This window comes from Helicoverpa armigera, chromosome 2 (genome assembly GCF_030705265.1).
Source record: "Helicoverpa armigera isolate CAAS_96S chromosome 2, ASM3070526v1, whole genome shotgun sequence".
Lineage (NCBI taxonomy): Eukaryota > Metazoa > Arthropoda > Insecta > Lepidoptera > Noctuidae > Helicoverpa > Helicoverpa armigera.
The window spans coordinates 1,543,875-1,570,864 of NC_087121.1; the positions used below are offsets into that span (position 1 = coordinate 1,543,875).

The 26,990-nt window shown below is 36.0% G+C and overlaps 5 protein-coding genes across 6 annotated transcripts in view; 4 read left to right on the plus strand and 1 right to left on the minus strand.

Moving 5' to 3' along the window:
* The first annotated feature begins 268 nt into the window (after positions 1-268).
* LOC110376528 (lactosylceramide 4-alpha-galactosyltransferase) lies at positions 269-5,068 on the plus strand. Its single transcript, XM_021335025.3, has 3 exons — positions 269-1,172; positions 4,500-4,624; positions 4,736-5,068. The coding sequence occupies exons 1-3, from the start codon at positions 454-456 to the stop codon at positions 4,960-4,962; spliced, it is 1,071 nt and encodes a 356-aa protein (XP_021190700.3). The 5' UTR covers positions 269-453; the 3' UTR covers positions 4,963-5,068.
* Positions 5,069-5,260: 192 nt separating this feature from the next.
* LOC110376512 (zinc finger protein 62 homolog) lies at positions 5,261-10,628 on the plus strand. Its single transcript, XM_021335005.3, has 8 exons — positions 5,261-5,488; positions 5,734-5,869; positions 6,520-6,646; positions 7,109-7,236; positions 7,616-7,728; positions 8,131-8,362; positions 8,751-8,833; positions 9,378-10,628. The coding sequence occupies exons 1-8, from the start codon at positions 5,373-5,375 to the stop codon at positions 9,478-9,480; spliced, it is 1,038 nt and encodes a 345-aa protein (XP_021190680.3). The 5' UTR covers positions 5,261-5,372; the 3' UTR covers positions 9,481-10,628.
* On the minus strand, positions 10,241-10,907 carry Rps24 (Ribosomal protein S24). The gene is made up of 2 exons (XM_021335007.3): positions 10,747-10,907; positions 10,241-10,636 (listed from the first exon to the last, which is right to left on the minus strand). Exons 1-2 carry the CDS (start codon positions 10,794-10,796, stop codon positions 10,288-10,290), a joined length of 399 nt encoding a protein of 132 aa, XP_021190682.1. The 5' UTR covers positions 10,797-10,907; the 3' UTR covers positions 10,241-10,287.
* A 3,812-nt stretch (positions 10,908-14,719) lies between these two features.
* On the plus strand, positions 14,720-23,897 carry LOC110376527 (monocarboxylate transporter 14). Of its 2 annotated transcripts, none has more exons than XM_021335024.3 (6): positions 14,720-14,946; positions 16,570-18,103; positions 18,514-19,011; positions 19,389-19,610; positions 20,878-21,166; positions 21,418-23,897. In XM_021335024.3, exons 2-6 carry the CDS (start codon positions 16,862-16,864, stop codon positions 21,567-21,569), a joined length of 2,403 nt encoding a protein of 800 aa, XP_021190699.3. In that variant the 5' UTR covers positions 14,720-14,946; positions 16,570-16,861; the 3' UTR covers positions 21,570-23,897. The 2 variants fall into 2 exon arrangements, with proteins under 2 accessions (XP_021190699.3, XP_049699773.2); XM_049843816.2 differs by lacking the exon at positions 14,720-14,946 and adding an exon at positions 16,396-16,507.
* Positions 23,898-26,493: 2,596 nt separating this feature from the next.
* LOC110376508 (monocarboxylate transporter 14) overlaps positions 26,494-26,990 on the plus strand; it is a 51,668-nt gene continuing 51,171 nt past the window's right edge. Inside the window, exon 1 of the mRNA XM_064042572.1 lies at positions 26,494-26,798. The gene's annotated coding sequence lies outside the window, so the exon portion shown is untranslated. The remainder of the gene's footprint in view (positions 26,799-26,990) is intronic.

Consider the following 26,990-nt stretch of genomic DNA (forward strand, 5'->3'; position numbering starts at 1 on the left):
CATCTGGACTGAAAATAATTGGAGTTTTCTTCGGAAATGAGAAATTAGCCATACGCAGCTACACCTTTTCAGATTACACAGTATAAAAAATACTTAGGTAGGTACTTTCAATAGTTCGGCAACAGTTAATCTTAATTTTTTCCTTAATATGGAACCAACGCGAAACAGAGAACTTGTGAATTGAATTATTTTATTAGAGATGTTGGGCGTGATTTTCGGTGAACGCTTGTAACTTAGAAGGCATGATGCAAACATATAAATCGCTATTTTATTGTCCACCCAACAGACGTGTAACATAATCCTACGACAGTGTCTGTCTTTAAATCATAGTTACAATCTGTATCGCAATCTCCTGTTATAACTAAAACGCGATCACTATCTAAATTCGATAATGTTCAGTTAAAAGTTTCCGTTTTCAAACTCTCGTGTTAATAACACGGGAAATGTTGAAATATGTACTCGTCTAAAAGTCAAAAGAAAAACTTCTTCATAAGAAAAAATGTGATCATATTGATTACTTTTATTGTTTTTAGTGGTATAACTATTTATTATGTTAACCTGAAAAATGTGTCGAACACACAACCTTTTATCATGCACTTAGAAGCGGCTGATAATAATATATCATGCCATTACGTGGATGAGGGCGATGCACTGCCGTCGGCTGAGGACGCAAGTTTTTCCCCGCGAGCTAACTCCATATTTTTTCACGAGACTTCATGTCGTGGCGGGCTGGACTCTCGTCAAGCTTGTGCCGTAGAGTCAGCAGCAAGAGCTCACCCGAGAAGACAAGTCTATGTGATGTTCAGTGCACCAGTCAGCGACTTCGTCTACCAAAGGAGCTGCATTGCAAAACTACGACAGTTGCCGAACGTGAAATTCGCTAGGGTGCACATTACTGACTACGCCAAAAAGACTCCTTTGGAAGCAATGGTAGAGAGCGAGCCTTTCAAAGCGAGCAAGTGGCGGGTGGAACATACTTCTGATGTCCTTAGATATTTAACTTTGTACAAGTGGGGAGGGGTGTATTTGGATACCGATATGATGGTTGTCAGATCTCTGACGCCTCTGGGACACAATTGGGCAGCAAAGGAAGACAGTGGCTTGGTGAATGCTGCAGCTATCGCTATTTCTATGGATCACTTGGGAAGAAAACTCGCTGATGCTATTATCAAGTAAGTTTTATGTCGAAAACTTGGGAATAGCAAATTGATAAGTTGATAGATATAAAATAGTACTAGCGTTTAGGATTAGAGGAATTTCTCAGGGTCTAGGTTACCCTAAGCTACTAATCCGAGAGACGCAGTTCGCGACATAATGTGACGTTATTTAAATATGCAACATGTTCATTTGTCATTAGGATAATAATGCTCAAAACACGATAAAGATAGGTAAAATAGAATAGAAACCTAATAACAATGCAAATAGTCATTCCGTTAACGTTGTCACGGTCAACGGTCATCACGTTGCAATCATCAATCATGCTGGTATTCCAGTTCATGTTAAATATTTTGCCTCTCTGACGTCACCGATTTGATACCTCGCGTATCAATACCCACCCAATGCTGTGTGTCGCTGCAAAAGTTAACAACAGAACAAAAACCTGAGTGCCTAGTGCGAGTTTTGCAAGTTAATTTTTTCGATGCGAGGATTATCATACCATTAAATCACGTAGCACTTGTCTTAGAATTGTTTATTTTAATAAATACTGTCATCGGCACTTGGTCGTATTACACTGGAGCTCACTTTTGCGAGTGTAAACATTATTAACCGGCAAAATGAATGAAGATGTAATATCTAAATCATGTGACGTAGCATACGACTCTTTATTTCTATAGACTTATAATTACGTATCGAGTTGCGAACGCTCACAAAACTCGGAATCAGCACTCTGGTATACTCAGGCCCTTATTAATTCGGTGTGATTAATCTAAACTATGAAAAAATGTATTTTTTTCACCAACTACTAGACCGATTTTAAAAATTCTTTCTCTGTTGGAAAGCTACACTCTTCCCAAGTAACATAGGCTATATTTTATCCCGGTATAGGCAGTAATTTCCTCGGGACGCGGGTGAAACCGCGGGAAAACGGCTTTGATATTATACAGTAACCATGCCATCTGAGACATGAATCATGTAGATTGTACCCGAAAATTGGTAGTTAATCGATTTGACACGATAATTAGGTACCTACCAATTTATCGTATGAAATGGATTAATCTGTGTTGACAAGGTGCTGACTTAAAGAAATGTAGATATCCACGTACATAGAACATTCCACGTATACGTAGAGAGGTAAGTACTTAGGTACTTATAGAAACACGAGCGGTTTTATTTCAGAATCGATTATTCTGATTTCTGTGTTGACTAACTGTGACTGTGACTGTTACAATAACCGACCCATCCGTAAATTTGCGATTAGAGATTGCTTTTTGACATTAGCTCCGTATAAATTGTATTGAGTCGAACAATCTCTAATCGCGAAACAAAATAGATCAGTTCAACACACGTTCGTTAATAGAAATTACTTAGTATAGGTAGGTACCTACCTATAGAAATACGAGGGTTTTGGTTTCAGCATCTTAAATCAATCTGAAAATTAATGATTACGAAAGCCAGAAAGTTTGTTTGAACGTTTTACTGCACTTAACTGTCTATGCACCAGTGCCGGATTTATGTTTTTAATGGGTGTAGGCTACTTTATTTCCGCCGCCCCATGTACAAACCTTACATTACAAATACCTAATAATTTTCCATAGGCCAAGGGTACCTTTTGTTTTACTTTTATCTCCTGCAATCTGCCGCCCCTGTGACACGGCCTGTGCCTACATAAATCCAGAATGCACATAAATACCAATGACAAATAAAAATAAACATGATAAGCCATACAGACAGATATAAATCGACATATCCTTTTCGTGTTCAACATTTAAAGATACTTAACTAATCCAATTGAACAATTAAACGTTATCGTGAGCGGCCTTCACAAAGTCAATATTATTTTTAGTTATAATTGTTTGAGATTTAGGTATGTGATAAATAGTTAGGTATAAATTAAACTTTGTTCCTTCAACTTGTGGGCAAGTTGTCGGCTTATAAATAGCTTTTAAATAGCACATTGCTAATTTTTTCAGTCGGGCCGGCACGCCCGGCACCTACTTTTTACTCATATTTTTTACAAAGATTATGATGCCGCTAGCTAGGTATCAAAATGTTAAGAAACAAATAAAAGTTTATAACGTAGTACTTACCTTCTAATTAAACTCACATTATTTGCATTTGAAATTAAACAAAGACTTTTTGAAAATGTAAAAGATATTGAACAAAACGGCGCCAAACTTTGTTTCAAATTGTTTTCCCTCGCTCGATCTTCTAGGCAAATTCAATGGTTGAAGAAATGTTATTTTTGAAGAACTTTGTTGAATTGACTGGAGTCCAAAACGAAAGGAAGGTGTTTTCATAAATTACAAAACAAGCTTTAGTTTAAAAGAACTAATAAATATGTTATTGCTATCTTTCCCGTGATTTTAGTCGTGTCCTGTAGAAATTATTTCAACAAAACAAACTCTTCAGCTCTATTAATGTTTTTTTAAATAATTAAAAGCCTTAGGTACATTATTTATTGTACAAAAGCGGCCCTCAGACTATCAATTAAACTGTGCAATACGTACCTACCTATTATTGTGTGACACACAGTTTACCGTATGAAAAATATTTCTTTCACAATGAGATTGTAGGTTTAGATTAAAGGAGATTGGGCAAGAATGTATGAAGTTTGGTCCAAATGTCCACCACGAACGAGACCTATATAATTAAATAGTCCACTTAATTTAGAGTAACTTTTACTAAGAAAGTAAAAAAAAAACAATGCCAAAAAAAAGTTTTAGCCAAAAATGTATTCTTCATTTTCGGTAGTTTTTGTATGTTATCATTATTATTTTTTATTTTTTTCCACTTCCATTTCCGCACTTTATCTAAAACTAAGATGAGTAAGACACATTTGCAAATAAAAAGCCCATATTTTTTTGCCCGATGGATGTACGAATCACTAACCAATTGAGGCGCCAGAAGTGCTTGAATATACTCAGCGGTGCCTGGATCTAAGAAAAGTTCGATGTAACTGGTGGTGTCTTCTCTCTAATAATGAACAATTCTATTTTGTCAGAAGTATAAAAATCGAACATCACGAAAAGTAATTGAAAAAATCTATAAAATGTTTTATTTGATTTTGCTATAACTTTTTTCTGGCATTATATTTTTTTCTACTTTCATAACAAAAAATGTTCTATATTTAACGGGCTATCTAGCCATATAGGTCTCGTTCGTGGTGGACATTTGGACCGGAATCGCCCATTGTCCTTTTAATATATATTAAAATTTCATGACTTGACTAGGTATATACCTGCCTAGTCAACTCATGAGTATAGGTAATTACATATTAGGTATCTATACCGGTGCGATGATAAAGTGAATAATTTATCTCTTTTAATTATTTCTTTCAGTGAGGTTAAAACAACCTACAGACCAGATATCTGGATACATAATGGTCCCGGTGCCATAACGAGAGTGCTCCACAAACTCTGCGACACTCCTAACTTAGAAGATTGGTCAGCGAACACGTGTCAAGGTTGGTAGTCTAGTACAATCTCAACATTTTTTCAGCCTTCCCCAAGGATAAAAACCTTATTCGAAGCTATGGTTGTTTTGTATCAATTATTCTGCCATCTTATATTTTCAGGTCTCGAAGTGTACGGCCCAGAATATTTCTATCCGCTTCATTATTCAAGGAAGGATGAATATTTCAAAACAGGAGAGTTGCATAACGTTGACAATGCCTACACTCATCATTTCTGGAACAAACTAACTTTCAATATGGAAATAGAGAAAGATTCGCCGTATGCGAAGATGGCTCAGGAGCATTGTCCAACAATATACGAGATGTACGGAGAAGAATTTGGATCGTAGGAAATTTTAGTGTCCACCTTCGGTTTCAGAGATATTTTTTGTACCTACGTCCTTTTATACGTGTTCAATAAAACTCGATAAAAACATAGAAACATATAGAAACATAGACTTTTTTGGTTGCATTACTTATTTCGTACTGTATAATATGTATTTAAGACTTCGTAAGACCTAATCTATGATCCTAAAAAAACTTTCTACAGTGACTGGAGGTTTAGTCAATGGTTTAGTCCTAAGTTCGATGGGTTAGTCATAGACAAAGATCACCATCACAAACCTAAGGCGCCGGTGGCGACAACTCTATTACTCTATCAATGTCTGTCTGTCAATGTGTGGCTCTATGGTCTGGCTGTTAGTAAACAAATATAAAAATCGTTTTTTAAAGAAAACAAGTTGAAACGAAACAAAATATCATGTCCTCCACACTATTAGTTCAAAAACTGGCGTCAGTTAAGTTAAGCAAAAGTGAATTTGACAAAATTAAATGGCTTAAAGCTAACAACATGGAGAAATCATATAAGGCTTTAACGTAAGTTTTGGTGTATTTAAAATCTTTTAACTTTTATCAGTCAGTATCTCATTTCTCCTCGGTATACTATGAGTGGAGGCCTGTGTCTTGGCATGCAACAATAAAAATACGCTGATGATGAATCACCATGCGAGGCCCCATTCATTTATACTTACAACTTTCAATATTTCATTTCATTCATTTAAAACGTCAAACAACCTTAAAATACATGGGACACTGATAGAAACACACCTTCCTGATTCCAGTTCCCTAAGAAAGGTGCTGAAAGCCCAAGAAAATAAGAATATTTGCAGACTGTGCCTAAAAGTAGGGTGCAAGAAGATATTTAGCAGTCAAGACTTTGACATTGTAGCCGGGATCAGGCAAATATTACAAGTACAGGTAATCTTTTCATCAATAAAAATATAAATGTGAAAATAACTCGGTCAGTGGGTTGTCTTAGGGGCGGCGTCCGTCCTTCTGGCTTTCATGCAACAACTACTTTGTTTGGGAATCACAGTCTAAACCTGGGAGAATAGGCTACTTTCTATCTTGGTGCAGGAAGTGGTTCCTCCAAGACAGTGTGGAACTTCAGGGACCAGCTAGCCCTTTCAATAAATTAACTGTATACAATACAAGTTCAAACCTTAAGTTTTGGTAATAACTTAATGACTACTACTCGCTGTACTTCGTTACACACTTATTTAATTGTTTTATCAATACTTACCTATATTTTAAACTGCACAACCTGCTTTTGAGTTGTTTTTTTATTGAGGAAATGTAACTTTTTATCTGGGAAGGTAAAGAAGATTTGTGGTGTACCCAAAACCTGAAAATTGTATAAGATCAATAACTACATTTCTACAATATGATACCTGATACCAGTCAGAATCCTGTGAACCCAAACTCTTATGGAACCAAAATATAAGCCAAAGTTTTGTTTTACATAGACATATTACTGGCACTTAAATAAAATAAAAGCCTCTAGCATGGTAAAAAGTAAAAGTTGTTCCAATTAAAACAGACCTTTTTGAAGCAGTCCTTATTTATAGGTAGAAGAAAATGATAGCAAGCCTCAACACATTTGTCGAGCATGTGAAGTTGTGCTGAAAAGTGCAGTGAAGCTGAAAGAAACCGCTGAGGTCTCTCAATGGAGGTTACATCAGGAACTTGAAATGAGTATACTTATTTTTTATCTTATAATTTATTGTAAGTATGAACTAAGATTCACATTCAAGAGCGATTATGATGAAGTCAAAAGAAAACAGGAATAATTAAGTTTATATAGCATTAAATGCAACTCTGAGGGTCAGCTTCTATTGAAATTGATGTCAGGGCTTTAGTGGAAATAGTAAGAAAATCCTTTCAGTATGGCAATATAATTGAACATGCAATGCATTGAATGGTAGCAGGTTTCTGTTTTTGTATTAACTACATAAACATTTACATTATTTAATTTATATTTCTTTGTCGCTTATGTACGCTGTGCTGCGCTTTTCTGTCCATGGCAAGCCCCTAAACGCTAACATATATAATGTACCGCCTATCAAAATTAAATAGCAACGAGTTGTAACTGTGCTTCACTATGCAAAAATGAAAAAAATCGTATGGAAGCTTAATTTTTTTTTTCATATTTTGCAGTGAGTCGCATTACGCCGGAAAGTGACATGAAAGTTACCAGACATCACGGCGGATATTTCATAAAAAGAGGCGCGAAAATCGTGAGGGAATGGGCCTGTGGAAAATGTAGACAGACTTTTGTTAGTCAGGTTAGTGGGTATGTATGTTTATAACTCTAGTGATGGTATCAAACAACAAGATAGAAATAACCGGATGCGGCTTAGTACCAGTGTACCTTCATGCCTCTACAACCCACCTACTCGGGCAACCCAGCACGCCAGGACCCAAAAATGTGACCTGCTTTCCAAAACACGGAGCATTTCGTCACATCTGATGGTCATCCTTCTATGGGTTGACTGCGCCAAGCATTGCTTGAGTTTAAAGTCGGTCGACCAGAGCAGCTGTTACTTAGAAATGAGTTAACTAGGTACTGGAGAATAATACCTATAATATGACAAGTAACCATGTACATGTGTACCTAATGCCCTAATGCCCATTCCTAATAATACCACCTCCCTTTTATTTTAGGAGGCGTTCACAGAACATGAGGCGTTGCCGACTTGCCGTAGTGATAACAAGAGTTTTGTATGTGAAACTTGCGGCCTGGAGCTCAAGTCCATGACTAGGTTAAAAAGGCATAGGTATGTAAGATATAGAATGTAAAGCTCATTTAAAATAACTTTGCCCATGTGAATTGAAATTTTTGTTAATACATTTGACTGATGAACAGTCTCTAGAAGCTAAAGTTGGAAGTTCGCCTTCTGAACTTATGATTTAACTAGCTTCTGCCAGCGGTTTCGCCCGCATCCCGTGGGAACTACTTCCCGTACCGGGATAAAAAGTAGCCTATAGCCTTCCTCGATAAATGGGCTATCTAACACTGAAATAAATTTTTAAATCGGACCAGTAGTTCCTGAGATTAGCGCGTTCAAACAAACAAACTCTTCAGCTTTATAATATTAGTATAGATTAGACATTTCAATTTAAAATACCTAGCTCTCATGGAGACAACATTAACCAGTAACCACCTCTTCTTTGTAAAGGCTAATACACACGGGCGAGCTACAGTACTCGTGCTCTAGTTGCGCGTACCGTGCTCGCACTAAGTACGCTCTGCTCGTGCACTCGCGGTCTCACTCGGGCGAGCGGCCGCTGTCGTGCTCACACTGCGCGGCTACATTCTTCAACTCGTCCAATCTAGCGTCGCATAAACGCAGGCATTTGCCGCCGGCGTTTCATTGTGAGCTGTGTGAGAGGAGCTTTAGGTTTAAGGAGGTGAGGATTTTATAATGAGTAAATAATTAAACCTATTTTCATTTAAATGGTCTCATCTTGAATAGAATTAAGACCACCAAGTCAAGTCATACAACTAACCAGTGTGCTGAGATAATTATCATGTCAATCTTTTGCTGTCCACTGCAGAAAAAGGGGTACATAATTTGCTGTTATAAAATAGTCTTCGACTCCTTTGTGATTAGATTAGCGAACATACTTTTACTATGGATATATTATAATTTAAGTCCTACTAAATAATCAGTTTTTTATCATATAGCAGGTTTGAAAATATAAGTCCCTTGCATTTGTTGCCTACCAAGTATTTCTGGCAACACACAATCCCTTGTTGTATCTACAATTATGAATTAACTAAAGAATATTTCCACAGGCTCTACAAAATCATCAAGCAACTCAACACAGTACAGCAAAGCCACATATTTGTAACTCATGTGGGAAAGCCTTTTCTACCAGGTAAGTTTGTTCAAACCCTTCAATTAGTATCATCAAACTCAGCATAGGTCAGTAACCTTGCCCTTTATAGCACAACAATTGCACTAAAATTGTTTTGTATAATTTATTAAGATTTTTAGCTCAACTTGTATTGTATAACATTCTCGAGACTCAAGACTAAATAGAAAACTTTAAAAAAGAGAGTCCATGGAGTTTCTTGCTGGTTCTTCTCCATGAGACCAACTCTTTGGAACCGTGCACCTAACTTTGACGTTTCGAAAGAGCTTTTAAAGGCCTATTTGAAATAAAAAATTTAGAGTTTGAGTTTGAAATGATAATGTAATAGTAGCCATAGGAAAAGTAAATGTTTCATTTTTATTAAGTCCACTTCCAGTCATAGTCATGCTGCTCAGTTTCAGTTTTCTACATGATTTAACTGTCTGTGAACTAAAACTACTATTTCTAACTTTAAAAAAATGACCCACCATCTTCATGTATGTAGCTAACATGACTTAATTAATGTTTTACCAATGCTAACAACAAATTAAACTTCCATTATTTTCAGAAAGATGATATGCCGCCACGAGCGAAGAGTCCACAACAGGCCCAAGTTGCGTTCAGGAGTAACTCCAACATACTTACGACAGCAACAGGAGAACTTAACATGATCTACTGCATGTAATACCTAAGCAGCTGTGAAGAGATTGACTGCATCACTGAATGTGACTAAAGCCAAAGTTCACCAATAACATAAACATCAGATTTTCTTAAAACTGTATACTTTAAAACTTGGATGTGAAAATTCACAGTATGCATGTAGTGTTGTTGTAAGGAAATTGGTGTTTATGTTGGCCGAGAACTCGGGCCGTATTTTGAGCATGTGAAATATTTGTTGTAACTTATTGTATGGGATGCCGAAACTTATTTGTAGAAAAGTTCAGTTGATTAAATTATATCGAAAAATTGCATCAGAAAGTTATTACTGCATCAACATAGTTAATCTATTGTAAGCAACCTTTTACAAATTGAAGATTTAGGTAGCGTCTGGACTGAAAATGTAATGTTTATAAATTAATATTTGTGTGGAGTTATTTTGTTGTGAGTTATTTTGCATCATCTGACTACAGGTGTCTTGTTTGTTTAGAAGAACTTTAGTATGTAAGATCTACAGACTTGAAATAAATTATGATAATATGTCAAAAACCTTGTTTTCTTTATATTTGGACCTAACATCAATAGTCAATAGTGCAAAGATAGTGAGACTCATAATTAGATCCAACTAGACAATAGACGCTACTGGCATACACTGCATAGTTACTTTATTTTGGGCGAATTACAGATGCCTTGATTTGCAAAAACTAACCTCACTTTGCAAATGTCACTGTTCCAACACTGGATGAAGATATTTCAAGAAATACAACAACAACATAGGTTTTTTTGGATTTTATTAGTAACTTACAGTCCTAACCGTCACATCACTTCTTGGCGGCCGCTCCTACTTTAGATTTCTTGGTACCACGCACCTTCTTCATCCTGTTCTTACGTTCCTTACGCTGCTTGCGTGTGGGCCTCTTCTTTTCGTACAGACCGTGGCGGGCCAGCCTGTGCTTAGGCTCGAACTTCTTGGCCAAGTCCAGTGTGTCGTAGATGAGGGCGAAGCCAGTGGACTTGCCACCACCGAAGTTGGTCTTGAATCCGAACACGAACACAACATCGGGCGTCACCTTGTACATCTTCGCCAACTTCTCGCGGATCTCAGTTTTGCTGACGGTGGGCTTGCCTGGGTGGAGGACATCGCATACCATCTGCTTGCGCGCCAACAATCTACAAAATACCAAAAACGTTGTCACACATAACCTGTCATGGCGAGGCAACCACTTTCCGGCACTATTTTAACTCGTACAACTTTGAAACCGTAAGATTCCCACATTTACCTGTTGGTCATGAATTTGCGCGTGCGAATTGTTGCTGTTCCTTCAGTCATTTTGAATTATTTTAGAGATTTCGCCGTAAACGACGCACGTGTCTCCAACACTCACAGAGAAAAAGAACGGTGCCAATGTTGCCAGTTTGAAAAGCAGCATTTCTACACCGAAAATATTTTCAGATTCTACTGAATTTAAATTATAGTACTGAGATAAATAAAGTTCGTAAGTAGCTAAAAAAACACATAACGTTAAAGCAACACACATTCAAAATTTAATTGTGTATTTTAAAAACATTAATTTCACATTATATTTCTTTCTGAAATATTTTTTTAGTATTGCAACTTTTTTTTAGTGATGCGTTCATAAAAGCTTTTTTTTGGATTGCGTTCATAAATTAGTTTCTGGGTTAAAAGAATATTATTATTTATTTTATACATGGTACTTATTAATGAAAAAAAGCAACTTAAATGTGTATATTTTTTGTTATTGTCATGGTTATCTAAATTTCCAAAGTAATTTAACATTACTTTACGCATAAGTAGTCGCTTCCTCTTGTAGACTTTTCTAATAAACCTTGACCTTAGAAGACCATGGTACGTTTTAATGGCAAACATTTTATATTCACTAATGAATCGTTCGAACGCCGAACACTTTGTTGAAAGAAGCTTTTCCTTCATTGCATACAAACAATAGTTTTACCTTTCTTCTTGGAACGGTGTTGTTTTATGCTATAGGTAATGAATGACTTGGACAATGTATTGCTGTTAACGGCGATTGAATGAAATAGAACTTACTAAACTTCACCTTCGATGCTGCTTTCACCTAGTTATTTAACTGTAAATGTGTATTTTAAATCATAACTTTCTAATCCTTAGGTGTCGAAAGAGTTACCGCGGCCCTGGTACCTACATAAAAGGCCTAAGACGGAACACGACGGTTTTTAGTCAGTAAGAGTCTGACACAGGGGGGGGACAGTTACCTTGACTGAGAGTTGTCGTAAAGAAAGTAGCGCCATCTTATACATGAAACGTGAAAACATGCCATATTGCTACCTATTTCACGATAGATGTCTCTGTAAGTAGATTGAAAATTAATTATTTTACCTTTTTATACAAAAATACGAGAGTATTTCAATAATTAGAAGATGATTTAAATTACGAATTCTAGTTAAATTTTGTTTTTAAAAATTCTCAATCTGAGAACCTATCTGACCTTTTTGTTAATTGGTAATAGTAACACATCATACTTCACAAGATGACCGCCATCATAACTTGCGCGTACGCTTGTCTGTGTATTTTGGTCATTTTTGTGTAATTCCTAGCAAATAAATACTTGATTCTAGTAGACCCGCTTTCCAGTAAAAAGTATTTTGTTTAGTTTTCCTGTTGTAATGTATTTCAAAGCATCATAACAACAAGAAAATTAAACATAACTTGTTACCGGCGAACGGGTATATGGGGAACTATGCTTATGTTTATAAATACATATAGGTACGTATACGTATGTATAGCACACATCTTTTGGTCGCAAACTCCAGATGGCGCTTCAAAGTTGCTTGCATAAAAACATCGCTAGAGGGCTCTCTTTTTCCATAGTATTATTTTACTCTTTGGTCTGACACTCCCTCACCGCTGCTAACCCACAGCGGGAGGGGTCATTTGATGATTTTTGACGTCGTTAAAAAAAAGGTAGTTATCTCATCCTCCGAGCCTTTTCCCAATCATGTTGGGGTCGGCTTCCAGTCTAACCGGATTCAGCTGAGTACCAGTGCTTTACAAGAAGCGACTGCCTATCTGACCTCCTCAACCCAGTTGCCCGGGCAACCCGATACCCCTTGGTTAGACTGGTGTCAGACTTACTGGCTTCTGACTACCCGTAACGACTGCCAAGGATGTTCAATGACAGCCGGGACCTACAGTTTAACGTGCCATCCGAAACACAGTCAATGGTGTCTAAGATATACTTAGAAAGTACATACAAACTTAGAAAAGTGGCATTGGTACTTGCCTGACCTGGGATCGAACCCGCGCCCTCATACTTGAGAGGTTGGTCCTTTACCCACTTGGCCACCACGGTAAAAGGTAGGTATCTGATGTTACAAAATGGTGAAAAAAGGAAAGGTGGGTCTTTTGATACCTCTATTCAGAGTGCTGAAGCAGTATCCTCAGGGGCACTCACATGTGCCGCAGCGTGAAGAGGCTAGTTTATATATAGGTATCGAAAAAATAAATATCAGTTGTCGAGGGAATACTGGGGTCAAAGATAATGTTAATGACAGTACAGAAATGAGGTTATTACCATAATGGATTTCAGCAAAGTAATAACACAGAAAATAATGACAAAACATCTATATTTTTAATTACACTTTCCATACGTACGAGATGTTTTATTTTCTGAATTGTATCAGTTTTCTTCCTTTACCTACCGCCTTAAATCTTTCTTATAGCAATCCTTTTTTTAAGCACAATAGGGTATTACATGCATTTTTGAAATATATCTTAAATAAATTCTTTAGTCTTAATATATCTCTAAAAAATTAAAAATATTTTTTTTTCTCACGTTATGTACGAATATAAATTAATTGTTTTATCATAATTTCAAATTTCGCGCGTATTTCGCGAAAACGCGGCACACAACGGACGACATGATTGTTTTTTGGTCATGACGTCATTACGTTAGTACTACAGCTGTCAGTAATACATATTTTGATATGTATTGAAAATTTTAATAATGAGTACCTACCGTAATGACGTCATTAGCATGGCGGCGACATTTCGTAGTGTTCAAAGACAGATAAAAAAACCTAAAAACTTTAAACTGCAATAAAAAATATATTTATGTACCTTACGAAGTGAAACTAACATTTCCCGATTGCTTTTCCTCTAAACAATCATTGTAATACACTTTTAATTTTTTTCTCATCTAGACTAAAATACCCTATTTGCTTATTATTTTTTTTCTTTTTAACTAAATCACAGACATTCTATACCAGTAGGTATGTTTTACTTTTGCTTTTGATAAGCTTAATTTGTTGCAGATCTTATGATTAAATCTAGCTGTAAGTAGTCATTTAACACTGCAACGGGCTTGCTGGATTAACACAAAAGCCAAAAAGTTCGAATTTAGAAAACACCTACCACACACATAACTACCATGAACTATAAAAATAAATATCAGGCCCCTATTACCGGCCTGTCCTTGTCAGTTCCAGTAGGTCATGCCAAGTCAAGTGGAACTTTTCCACGAGGAGCACATTTTAACAATATGTTCTATACTCGTATGTTGGCAGACTATTAAGTAAATCACCCTCGAGGGATCTGTCTTCTTTTACGTCAAATGTTTTACGTCTTTATGTAAAGATACAAGGAGTTAAGAATATAATAAAGTTCTATAAACCCGATGGAGAGCCTGAATTATTAAGTTAAGTTACAAGTTGTATGAAGAATGTTTGCTCTTAATATTTTTTAGGCGCTTAAGTATTTTGTATTCATGCTAAGTAAGATGCAAGAACCCATATGGTAATAGGGTTTGGTTTTCGTTATAGTCACATCCCGAGAAAACTACTACATGTAGCTAGATTAAAATTAGCCGACATAATTAAATTTTCATTACACGTAGAAACTTTGCTATATTAATTACTATAAGTCATGATAAAGAATACCTAGATAGGTCTACCTACTGCGGCCATAAGTATAAAAGGGGTGAAAAACATAATACTAGGAAACATCGCTGAATTAAATATAGAAAGTCAAGGTTGATGAAATGCATTACTAAGCTACACATAACTGAATCGATATTAATTAAAAAAATGTTGTTAACAACAGCGCTCCGATATAGCCGTTCTTGTGACGCAAAACACTAACAATAAATTAACTAATCACTTTTAAAATGATTCAAGAAACAACATTCTAACTTCATGCACATTAACGCAATATATTTTTGTGACGTCACGGCTACGTAACGAGGCTTTAGCTAGACAGTGCCAGTTTAACTTGGTCTCTCACTTTGGTAACAAAACCTCCTTGTGATCCTCTCGTCCTTGTTGAGGCGAGGGGTGTGGGAGGTCAGGGTAGCTGGTGGAGTCTATGGAGGCGCCACCCTGGCCACCCCATATCGATCGTCGTCTCGTGCCGGTCGTATATAGACCTGGGATACCGTTTTGAGTGCTCGTCTGTACTACATATTTCCCTTGAAGGTTTTATGCAGGTGAGTGAAGACTTTTTTATAAATGCTACTCTATGGTGACTGTATTGTGGGGATTTTGAATTTGGAACAATATGGTGGCGTTAAGAATCTCAGGTGAATGGTTTCCCGCCTATTGTGGAAGGTTGCGACAATTGTTTTTCATCTTCAATGGAAAACAACATCTTTCTAGGTGGATGAATCAGATTTAATTTTGCCTATTAGTAAAATTAATCTTTACTTAGGTATGTATGAAATTTAGCACATTATTAGAAATATAACTGTGTGCATGTCTGCCGCCTAATTAAGAAATATGGTATAATTAATTAAAATACCTACTTGAGATTTGTTAGGTCCTTGAATAGCAGCTGATATAAAAATCTGATATTTTAAGCAAACGATTAAGACAATTTATTTTATTTTATATGCACGAGTCAACTTTTGCGTGAAAATGCATTTTCTCAAATTAATTCTGAAAATCCAGTCCAGACCTTTGGGCGACTCTTTAAAAACAATGGACTGTTTCCATGTCATCTACCTCTACATTTATAAAATTAGTCAGTACCTACACAATGTTATTTTGTAAATGGAGATTTTACGGAAGATCATCAATGCGTGCCTCCCTCTATATTTTAACGACTAAAGACCTTTTCGGATCCATTTACAACATGAAATTGATCCACCATTTTCTATTTCAATCTTTACATAATAGATAGGAAGCTATAATACGTTATATATTTCCCTGTGACCTCCGCGAGGTAAACAAACCTCACCCTCGCTCACTTTACTAGATTAGGTTAAGATATTACCAAGAATTAGAATAGCTGGCCCTATTATAATAAATAGGTAATTATTTTAAGAAAATATGGATTAGTACACATGGTATGATATGATACCTAACTGAGTTGAGGAGGTCAGATAGGCAGTCGCTTCTTGTAAAGCGCTGGTAATCAGCTGAATCCGGTTAGACTGGAAGCCGACCCTAACATAGTTGGGAAAAAGGCTCGGAGGATGATGATGGTATGATATGATACCTATTATGATTTATTGATTGCCTCGACGACTAAAATTGAATTCCCTAATCCCTATTTTCTGAATTTTTATGTATGTAAGAAGTTTCGGGGGTGGAAAATTGATCTAACTAATTTTCAAAGTTCGTAGATAGACGTTTAATTCAACGTACGATAGGTACTACTAAAGAAAAAATAAATTTTACCTTGATCGTGACCTTGGCCATAGTTTATCGAACTTGATTATTAACTAACCCGCACACTCTGGTCCGTGAAAATCAATCATTCGCTTATTTCTAATGATACGGCCAAGGTGATGGATTTGTTACGATACCAGACTGCCGAATAGATAGTTCTAGGTTGGATTCCCTTAGTGTAATGGGCATAAGCTTATTTGTTGTCTGTGGTCTGGATACCTGCGTTAAATCTAGCAGTTGTGTTAGCACCAGCTATAACTTTTAATAGTTTGGCCTGTAGCCTTAATTGATTTATTTATCTACCCGGGGATATAAATATGTGTCCCATTTCTCTTATTATCAGTTGTTTTTTTCCTCTCAAGTGTTCTCAAGTCTTAAGTGAGTATTCTTATTATGCATTTCTAAAGTTAAAAAAATACAATTTTCTTGCCTCTTTCCAGATTCAAACTAGTCAACTAACTTAGCGTTAACGAGTTGTCAAGTTGTGGCGCACAATCGCGCCACTCACCGTCAACACGCGTGTATGGGCGCCGACACTGAACACACGGTCTTTCCCCGGTTCTTAATGGTGTCCGGTCAAAACAAGCCAAACACATTGAAACTCAACAGTGTGGCCCGTCAGGCCAGTCGATATTCTGCCCGAGACCCAAGATTAAGAACCTAAATTGAAGCAATCACCCCATAAACTGCCAGTATTTTTTCCAAGGTATTATTTGTAGTACAAAATTTAAAATGGAACAAGATTGGGAACCAGTTATTTTGAGAACTAGTAGGACCCCGAAGAATAAGGAACTCGTACGAGAAAATGCTGTTAGAGAGTCCCTACTGTCTGAATCCACGTCAGGAATATGTAAAGGCGAGGAAGATGATACTACAAGTGTTGGCACCAATTCATTCTCAAGCCCTGACTTAGAATTTAGCACTAGGGAACGGCTCCCAACCATTCAAGCAAGAAAGAATCCAATCCTAAATGAGGAAGTTACAGCTTTACTGAACAAGCCGAAAGCAAATCATGTGAAAATAACAGAGAATCCTGCTGATCGAGACATCGAAATTAAAATTAAGGACAAAGAAAAGTCCAAAAAAGACGAAGTAAAAATCCCCGATGGTGGATGGGGATGGGTGGTTGTACTCTCATCTTTCATAATATCCATGATAGCAGATGGAATCAGTTTCTCCTTTGGCTTACTGTACATCGAGTTTCTACAAGAATTCGAAGCTAGTAAATCTACAACTGCATGGATCGGGAGTTTATTCATTGCCGTACCGCTTCTCTCAGGACCTGTAATGAGTGCTTTAGTAGACAGATATGGATGTCGAAGCATGACAATTCTCGGTGGCATTATATCGACATTGGGATTCGTTTTAGCATCGATTTCAACAACTCTCGAAATGATGATGATTACATTTGGAGTTATAGCTGGTTTGGGTCTCGGGCTTGTGTACGTCACAGCTGTTGTATCAATAGCCTACTGGTTTGAAAAGAAAAGGAACTTGGCTGTGGGTTTAGGAGCCTGTGGTACAGGCGTTGGGACCTTCGTCTACGCACCAATGACTCAATATTTCATAGAAGAATATGGTTGGAGGGGAACAATCCTCTTGCTTTCTGGGACGCTGTTGAATCTTTGTGTATGTGGATGTGTTATGAGAGATCCTGAATGGTGGACATTAGAGCAAAAAAGACAGAGGAGTAGTAGAGATGAAGGCAAACTGAAGAAAGAAGACGATAAGTCCAGACATTCATCTTCAGCGTCAATTTCCAATCCCTATGTGTTTGATTTTGATGCTCCAACACGAGGCAAGAGTATGGGCGGGCTGATTCGAAGGGGTGTGTCTCCGGAAAAGGTGATAAAACAAGAAGCAGAGAGCATCAAACGTCACCAGAATATTATGAAGCTCAAGAAGAGTAAGCAAGTGAAACGCAAGTCGCAGTCCGTGGAGAACTTGCCAACTTACCTCACTTATAGCGACAAGGTATGCGTTTATTCATTTTCTCAGCCCAAAATATTTCTAAGTTCCTTAACTTTTTTCCTAATTTACAAAGAGTAGTTCATCGATCTAATGCCCCTACGGTACGAGCTTTCATGGTGATATTTATGTGTGCACTTTTTAATTAGAATTAGAGCCCCTAACTGCTTAATGTTACCAATTAGTGTTACCAATTAGTGTCGATTAATTAATCCCTTCTGAATCAACATCACAGTCACCCAGTTCTAAAGAACTATATTATATGTGGTTAAAAAGGTAATTTGCTATCCTTTTAAATTAGTAAGAGTTAATGCTAAATGTTTAGGAAGAAAGATAAAGTAAATAGTCGTCCTCGTAACAATTTGTGGATCACTAAAAACGACATATTTTTAATTGTGTTCAACACATAATTCCAGGTATCCATGGGAACACTAGACACACTAGTCAAGAAAACGAGCAGAGACTACGGCATCGAAGTGAAGTATCCATCTTTCGCCATAAACAGAACCAAAAAGACGCCACCAAGAGAACCGAGCAACGAATCAAATGACCCTCCAATCGTCAAATTTACGAAACATACACTACAACGAACGAATTCAGAAAAATATCAGAACAACGACAAAACTTCAGACAAATATGAACTTAAGAATCCAGAGAAGAGAGTTATTAGAAAGGCTCATTCAGAAACCAGGGATGATAAAGAAATTGTGAAACAAGAAAGTAAAGAGAATAGGAAGGATTGGTTAAAGAAACAGCTGTCGGTGAACCATCATTACTTAAAGGATTTGAAGATGCCCTTGAATTCTATTAGCCATAGAAACGCCATGTTGAATATAAAGAGGTATAGGTTGAAAGCATCGTCCTGCCCAGATATATTTAAGAACTCCATGATTACCATCGATGAGAAGGAAGAGGTAGGAGTTTTTCAATTTTGATAATATGTATGTATTCCAAGATTTGTTTTATATACGTATGTCATGACTTTATAGATGGAAACAAAACTAGTGCCGTATGGTCTCCCTTTATTCACTCTTTACTAACCAGACTTATTGTGATCTAAATAAATGAAAGGGATTACTTACCTAAATGTACCTAAACAAAACATGACTATAAAAAGTAAGCGTTATTACTTACTGTCTTAGTTATCAGTATTTCTCTTGGAGAATTAACGTAAGTATAAGTGTAGGAATTGTTTGTCCATTTATAATCGAGTGGCGTTTCAGTATTCAGCCGTTAGTTATATACTCTGGTAACTACTTATATTTTCTACTTACTCACCTATATTTTTCAGAACTGGTACGACGACTGCGTCAGCTGCCTGGCAGACATGTTCAACGTGACCCTCTTCAAGCGAATGACCTTCAACCTCCTCTGTTTGGGCACCATTATACTATTCATCTGGTTCATAGTGCCATACTTCTATCTCGCTGAACATATGTTAGACAGTGGCTACAGTGAAGATGACAGCGCTGGGATGTTGAGCTTGATCGGAATTACTAATACTATTGGAATGGTGAGTACAGGGCTAACAACTCAAAAACTCAACCCTCTTTTTGGATAATTTGAAAATATAGCTGCGAATGGCTCAAAGTGGTCTGGTATTGAATACGGGTAATTAAAAATCATGTATCGTGTTGCCGGGGTAACTGGATTGAGAAGGTAAACAATTGAAAAAAATCTGGTATGTAGCCAAACTAATTTGGCTTTCATGTAGAAAAACAATCAGTAAACTTTCATTTCTTATACTAAGCTACTTCTATTAAAATTCCAAGTTAGCGCCAAAAACTTAGTGATCGATGAACAATATAAAATATCTAGATCATTGCCTTGTCACAGTGATTCGTATAAAGTCAATGTTTCTGGAAATTCGCCAACGAGTGCTGGAAATAAATTCCAAAGCGTTTTGAAATATTTTCGATAGTCTCATAATCTCAGAACTATAATTTTACTATACAAATAATATTATTAACATCAATAAAGTTGATGAAAAGACTACCCCATCTAGCGATTTGAGTAGTGCCTCAAACCACTCCACCAGCGAAACAGTTATTAGCTCTAAAATAATGTCATTAACTTTCTATGCCTGTAGAATCTTTTTCCTCTCTTAAGTACATCAAGCATTTAATCAAGTATCATCAAGTATCAAGGCCACTACTGCAATTATAAGAAGCATCACACCTCGCATCCATTTGGCAGTTCCCAGACATATCTGACAAATATCTTCCGTTCAAAACCTGTCTCATCTCCCTTCCTACACTTGTGAATCACGAGACTTCTATCTCGGTCTGGTTCCTCTCCAAGGTTCACGAAACCCGAGGTGATTTGACATAACTTCGGTGGACAGAAATAGATAATATCCAGTTTCCAAATGTCTGGGGACGCGGCTTGTGCCAAAAAGCCGTTGTGGATTTCTAAATGTATTTTATTATTTACGTGAAATCGTGGCGCTGTTTGTTTTAGTTTCGATGTTGACACTGAGAGAATTCAAAGTTTTCATATGTGTAATTGCAGAAATAGGTATAAAAATCATGATCATTTTGAGATCCATCCTTGATAATCCTTGCTTCAGAAAACAAAGAGATTTGTTCTTAGAGATGAAATAGTTTTAATACGGCCGGCCCCGTGCGTTACACCCTAATTGGATTGTAAATAAATGGCAGACAGTCAGATGTTCCAAATAAATTGGAGGGCAAGGATTAAGTGTGTAAACAAATTTACTGCATGTCTAGTCTTGAATTTACCACAGCTTGTCTTACTGAATATCATACTATCTTTTCCAGGTTGGCCTCGGTTGGATAGGCGACTTTCCCCAAGTATCAATCGGAGGCTTATATGCCGTATGTCTGGTCCTCTGCGGCGCCTCCGTGGCTGCCATCCCAAGGGCTGCAGCACTGAACTACTGGTTCTTAGCCTCAGCTTCAGCAGCTTTTGGCCTATTTTTCGCAGCCTCATATACTTTCACACCTAGTTTGTTGGTGAAATTAGTCTCGTTGGATGACTTTACATCGGCTTATGGATTGGTGTTGCTGGCTCAGGGTATTGGGCATTTGATTGGACCACCGTTATCAGGTAAGGCAATACAATATTTATAACCACCGACTGAAATTCATCATATCTTCTTTTCCCTAACGTAGAGTTTTCGAATATTGCAGTACAACTTACTTTTTTTTTACTTACTAGATAGCAAAAAGGTTTTTAAGCAAAGCAAAAATGCGATTTTTTCATCGATCCATTGCCATTATAAGCCATTTATTTACGGCTGATTATTTTCTACACTTATAACGTTGCTTAACATCAAAAATCCCTCTGTTTTATTCCAGGCTTCATCTACGATGTGACATTCTCGTGGGAGCTGTCGTTCTACCTCGCCGGAGGGTTCATCATGGTGTCCGGGATGCTTATTTCCCTCATCCAGCCAGTCAGGAGCTACCAGATCAGACATGCTGTGGCTGATGATATCAGCATGGCTTAGGAAGTGGTATAACTTTGTGAAGACACAATTTTACATTCCAAGAGGTTCACTTAGTTGCACGATTCCAAGTAGAACTCGTAGAGTACCTAAGACCCGCATATTACTTTCTATAAATTAATGAATTGTGAGAAATTAATTAAAATTATTAGATTTACCTTGAAAATAAACTGTCAGCTAACCACCGGACAGACAATCTGCAGAAAATTTTGTCTACTACGCAGGGTCTCTTAACACTTTAGGTAGTTAAAGAATTGACTAAAATAAATAACACATTGCACCTATGTTACCAGAAGAGGTAGGCAGTAGTAACAATTGACAATTAGTAAGCAACAATTAAAAATCAACTCAACAGTTGCACCATTTAACTACAACGACAACCATCCATTACCAACAGTTCAAATCATCGGATTTTAGTGCAAACCCTGGCACGTAGCCTAAAATAAAGATACCTAGCTTAGCTTTGAAAATTCCCTAGGATAGGATACATTTCTGACTGAAAATGAATTTGACCGTAACTGATAGGTTTTTTGCAGCAGTTTGATCGACGTAAAACCAAAGTGTTGGAACTACTAACGAGTATGAAAATAATAAAATTGCCTAGTCTAAGAGCCAGACATATTCAAATGTAATCATCTCTTAATGAAATATTATAACGATTTATCTAACTTAATGGTTCCCATAATATAATGAGTATAGAGTTATTATAGTATTTTAAGACTATTTACCCCTCTAGTTATATATGTATTACATATAAAATTAATTTTGATAGTAATTGATCTTCCTATTCAAAGTTGTTATGTTTTTTCTAGGAATTAATTTATTTAGTAAGAATTTTTGGACTTGTGCCACTTACTTAAGTTAATAAGTCACGAATTTTTAGATCACAATTATTAATTTTAATTAGAAAATGTTAGTAATTTGTAGTCTTTCGACTATTATGGTAAAAAAACGTGCCTATATTTCTACCTTCTTATGAAAAAAATAACTTTCAAATTGCATTTTACTTTAATATAACTTAGCAAAATAAATACATTTTTTATCAATATAAATACTTACTATTTTTTCAGCTGTCGCAATTTCTATCAATAATAACTAAGAAGTACTGATTTCTAACACACATGAAATAAACTTGATGTATTAAAAATTTTGTGACCGCTTTGAAAATTATTTCATTCATTGGGTATTGGGTTGCCCAGGTAACTGTGTTGAGGAGGTCAGATAGGCAGTCACTCCTTCTCTGGTAAAACACTGGACTCAGCTACTTCCAGTTACATTGGTAGCCGACCCCAAAATACTTGGGAAAAAGACTAGGCAGATGATGATTTAAAAATAATTTCAATTTATTAGTCAATTGAAGGCGCGACTGTCAATTGGTCCATTTATTTTAATTAAACATCAATTTAAAGCAATTAAGATAATCCGCCTTGTAATGTGGAGCACGTGTTTAAGCAACGAGTCATCTATTAAGAATTGATCTTTTTTGAACTGTGATTTATTTATTCGTAATCTTAAATAAAAAAACATATAAGTATGGGAAATTCAGTTAAGTCAGTTGGTTTTGAAATGTGAACTTGTTCATTATTTATATTAGAAAAAAAGTATTTCTTATTTATCTGGGAAGTAAATACATATAGAAATAGGCTTAACGTCAATTTTTTTTCTACCAATTTTCGATAAAATAACCGATGATATTTAGAACTAATGTGCCATTATCTGTATAACGTACTTATATTATATACCTAATAGTATTTTGAAGAATATAATCACTCCACACTTTATACAGTAAGAAATATGTAATTTAACATTTTTACCAATACCGAGATAATATAAATGATTATTGTAACTTTTTTATTCACATTTTCTTCTTTCATTTTGTAAAAGAAAAACTTAAAAAAGAGTCATCTTTACATGTATATGACCTTGCCATTTTTTTTAATTCTCCAAAAAGTCTTTACAAAAATATATAAAATAAGTAAATAACCGGATGAATAACCTCAAATAACATTTTCTAAAAAAAATAACAACGTTTTTCTTCTGAATAAGCGACATAATATGAATGATTTCATAAATTCATACTTAGAGCTCTTGGTCTAAAAAACATAGAATAAGAAAATTTGTAGATAGAGCACAATATAGCATAATTTGTACCTAATTTCGAACAAATTATACCTATTTCTGTAACACGTTTATATGCACAATGGAAAGATATTACAATATACGATATTAATATCTTTCCGATTAATTTAAGGTAGGTTTAAGAACTAACAGGTTTTGATCATGTTATAATTATTCTGTATTTAATCAAATGTTATTAAATTATTTATTGGATTTCTGTATTTTATTTGTACATCTCTTCTAATAACTGATCTTATAAAACTGTAACATTTTTACTTTATCTACCTATATGAATGAACGTGATAAACGTAATAAATAAGTAATCTATGTTGAAATTGCAAAAACCTGTAGGCAGACGGTGAACATAAACAAACAAAACAAAAGATTCCCACGAATTAAGAATCTTTTTGGAAAAGGGACTTTTTGAAAACATAAAAGCAGCCGACGACTTTGCTCTCGAACTTGTTTTTACCAGACAAAATAAACATCATAATGTGGTAACAAATAAAACTAAAACTGCAGTCTTTAGTTATCTTTATAATATGCATTTATAAAAAAGAAATTAAAATTAATCTCGTTATCTTTCGAAAAACCTCCATGACATGGTACAGGAGTCATGTAGTAAGTTTAATTGTTTTTGAAAACATCGTCGTCATCACCTTATTCACGTATGGTTAATACGTAAGACATAGGGGTCCTCTCAAGGGCCTTAGGTATTGTGATAGATACTTAGCCACATTTATCGAGGAGAGCTGCTGTAGGCTTCTTTTGATCTGGGTGCGCGGAGTAGATCCACGGGAGGCGGGCGCAATCAAGGAAGAAGATTAGATGCAGCTTGCCTTTAGTAGATTAGCATTTTAGGGATTAACAGTGGACGTCCTACTGCTGAGAAAAAGACGATAAAACCACATTTTATGAGCTGAGATTTTATGGAGAAGCAAGACACAGGACGTGAGTGACATTCAAACCATTCCGCTGATTACAATCATGGAAAATTCCCTTCAACGAATGTTCGCTCAGCGAATTCTTCAACCTAAACAAAACATGTCCAAAATTTCATTTCGAAACACGAGTTACATTGAATGAACTCGACGTCAAACAGCCAAACAGTTCAGAGTCAAGTTACAAATATTTCGTAGAAGTAACACAGTTTGAATAACAATACATGCTTAAACAGAACCGTTATAGATGGTGAAATTGACAAATAACTTGGTACTTCTGATTCTTAGAATATATCGTCAGTATTAGTGGGGTTAGCTAATCGGATTAGGGGTTTTAAACTGCTTACTGTTTTCGTTGAATAGATGGATGAGACTCTTGCTTTCATTATCATCGGATTTTATTTATATGGCTTATTCTTACATGGGCTACCAGGCTTGTAATTTCAAGGGCTACATTGCTCCTTTTTAAATTACCTGCAACTAGTAATCTTTGCTGCAACTGCAATTTGTAAGTAAGAAGAATTGTGGGGCTGCAAAAGTCATGAACATGATGTTCTTGCTACCCCTTATGACCGGGAAGCGAGACTTGAGAAAACGGGGAAGGTTTTAGAAGGTGTAATCCGAAATCCTCGACCTCTTTTATTCTTCAATTCCTGTAAAAAAAAGAAAAGAGTTTATAAATTAGTACATTTGCTATCCGTTTCTTTTAAGAATCAAAACCTGGTAAACGAATTTAAAAGCAGACAATACCGGTAGTTGAATTAAAACGTGCCGTTCATGCATTTAGCTTTATCTACAAGTGCGTTTGTAGGTGAATACTGAATAGAGAGGCATTATCATGAAATTGTTTAATTGGCACACAACGATAATTGACTTGACAGTGCAAATAAGAATGAACGTGACCCCCGGTAGACTATCGTAATAAATAAATACATATTTATACGTTTAATGTGATATGATTGATAACGTGTTTTTAATTGTAATTGCCTAATGTTAACAGGTTATTTCATGATTGTCATTTAGGCGCCATGTGATAAACACTATTTTGTTTTTAGTTGTTACCTATTCCTCAAATATAGCAGAGATGATATAATATTTCTTATTAGGCTTAAAATATAGGAAGTAGTTATGGGCACGCGAAAAGAAGTGTGCAAGACTTGTACCACAGTTTTTACTCTTAAATAAAACGTTACTCTAGCTAGGAGGCTGAAGAAGTGATCTGCAAGGGGCTGTTAAAATAGGTTACCATATTGGAGGCGTAACGAGTCCTGGGTTCTACTAACTAACTTCAGAACTTTATTAGGTATAACAAAATCTGTTAGCTGATGTAATGTAAAGTGTTCCTTGGAGATGTAAATGATTTGGGAATAAAGATAGTACTTTAGTATTATTGAACTTAATTTATTGCATACTTATGTTTACCTATTTGTGAATAAGGAAGACAGCAGGTGATATTATGTTAATTATTTGTATGCGTTTTTCCTTTAGATGAGCTCCGTTAATGAATAACGCAGTTGCAGTTAATGAACCAATTATCTTGATGTTCTCTGTCAAACAAATTAGTTTTTTTAATATTCTTCGTAGTTACGCTCGTGTTTAACAGTTTAGGAATCTGCTATCTTTTTAAATAGATTTTTTAATGCCCTAAGTAAATAAAAAGACTTCATAATATGAAAATCTGATTAAAACCTACATAACGTAACCTTGGCGATCAGACAATGACTCCGCCCGTCACATTGAAGTTTTGAAAGAAAAAACTCTATTTACATACGTACAAACAAAAAATTATTATGTAAAATTCCACTGTTATCTATCTGGATGTTAAAGTTAAATAAGCATTTATCTGTTGCTGTGTAAACAGTATAATTAACGTGAATGATAGCACTCTAAGTGGAAACGCCGAAGTGTGAGGGCGTTTTTTGAGTGCGGATTTTTCGAAAAAGGGATTTTTTTTGGAAAGCGATTTTGTATTTGTGTTTTAAAAATGCGGTGTTGTGGCTAGAGGCGCGGCTGCCCGCGTCTCGCCTCGAGCGGCGACCCAAACTAACTGTCCAGATGTGTTTTGCCTGCCAAGCCGGCCGCACGTGCTTGCCTTATTTACAAAAATATTGAGTGAATTTTTCGCATTGTGAACAGCTGATTGTGTGTGCTCTGTGTTACAAAGCATAACGTGGTAAGTACAGTTATTTTATAACTTATTATTAGTGTATTAGGTGCTAAATTGCATATTTCATTTATGTTTTTGAACGCACTTGCGTCATGGAATTCATGAATGAACGTCCGATGTGCGTTTGTACATTTTAGCATAATTCGAACGTTTGAGGGTTAATTTCATGCAGTTTACTCTGATATTATTGTTGGATTG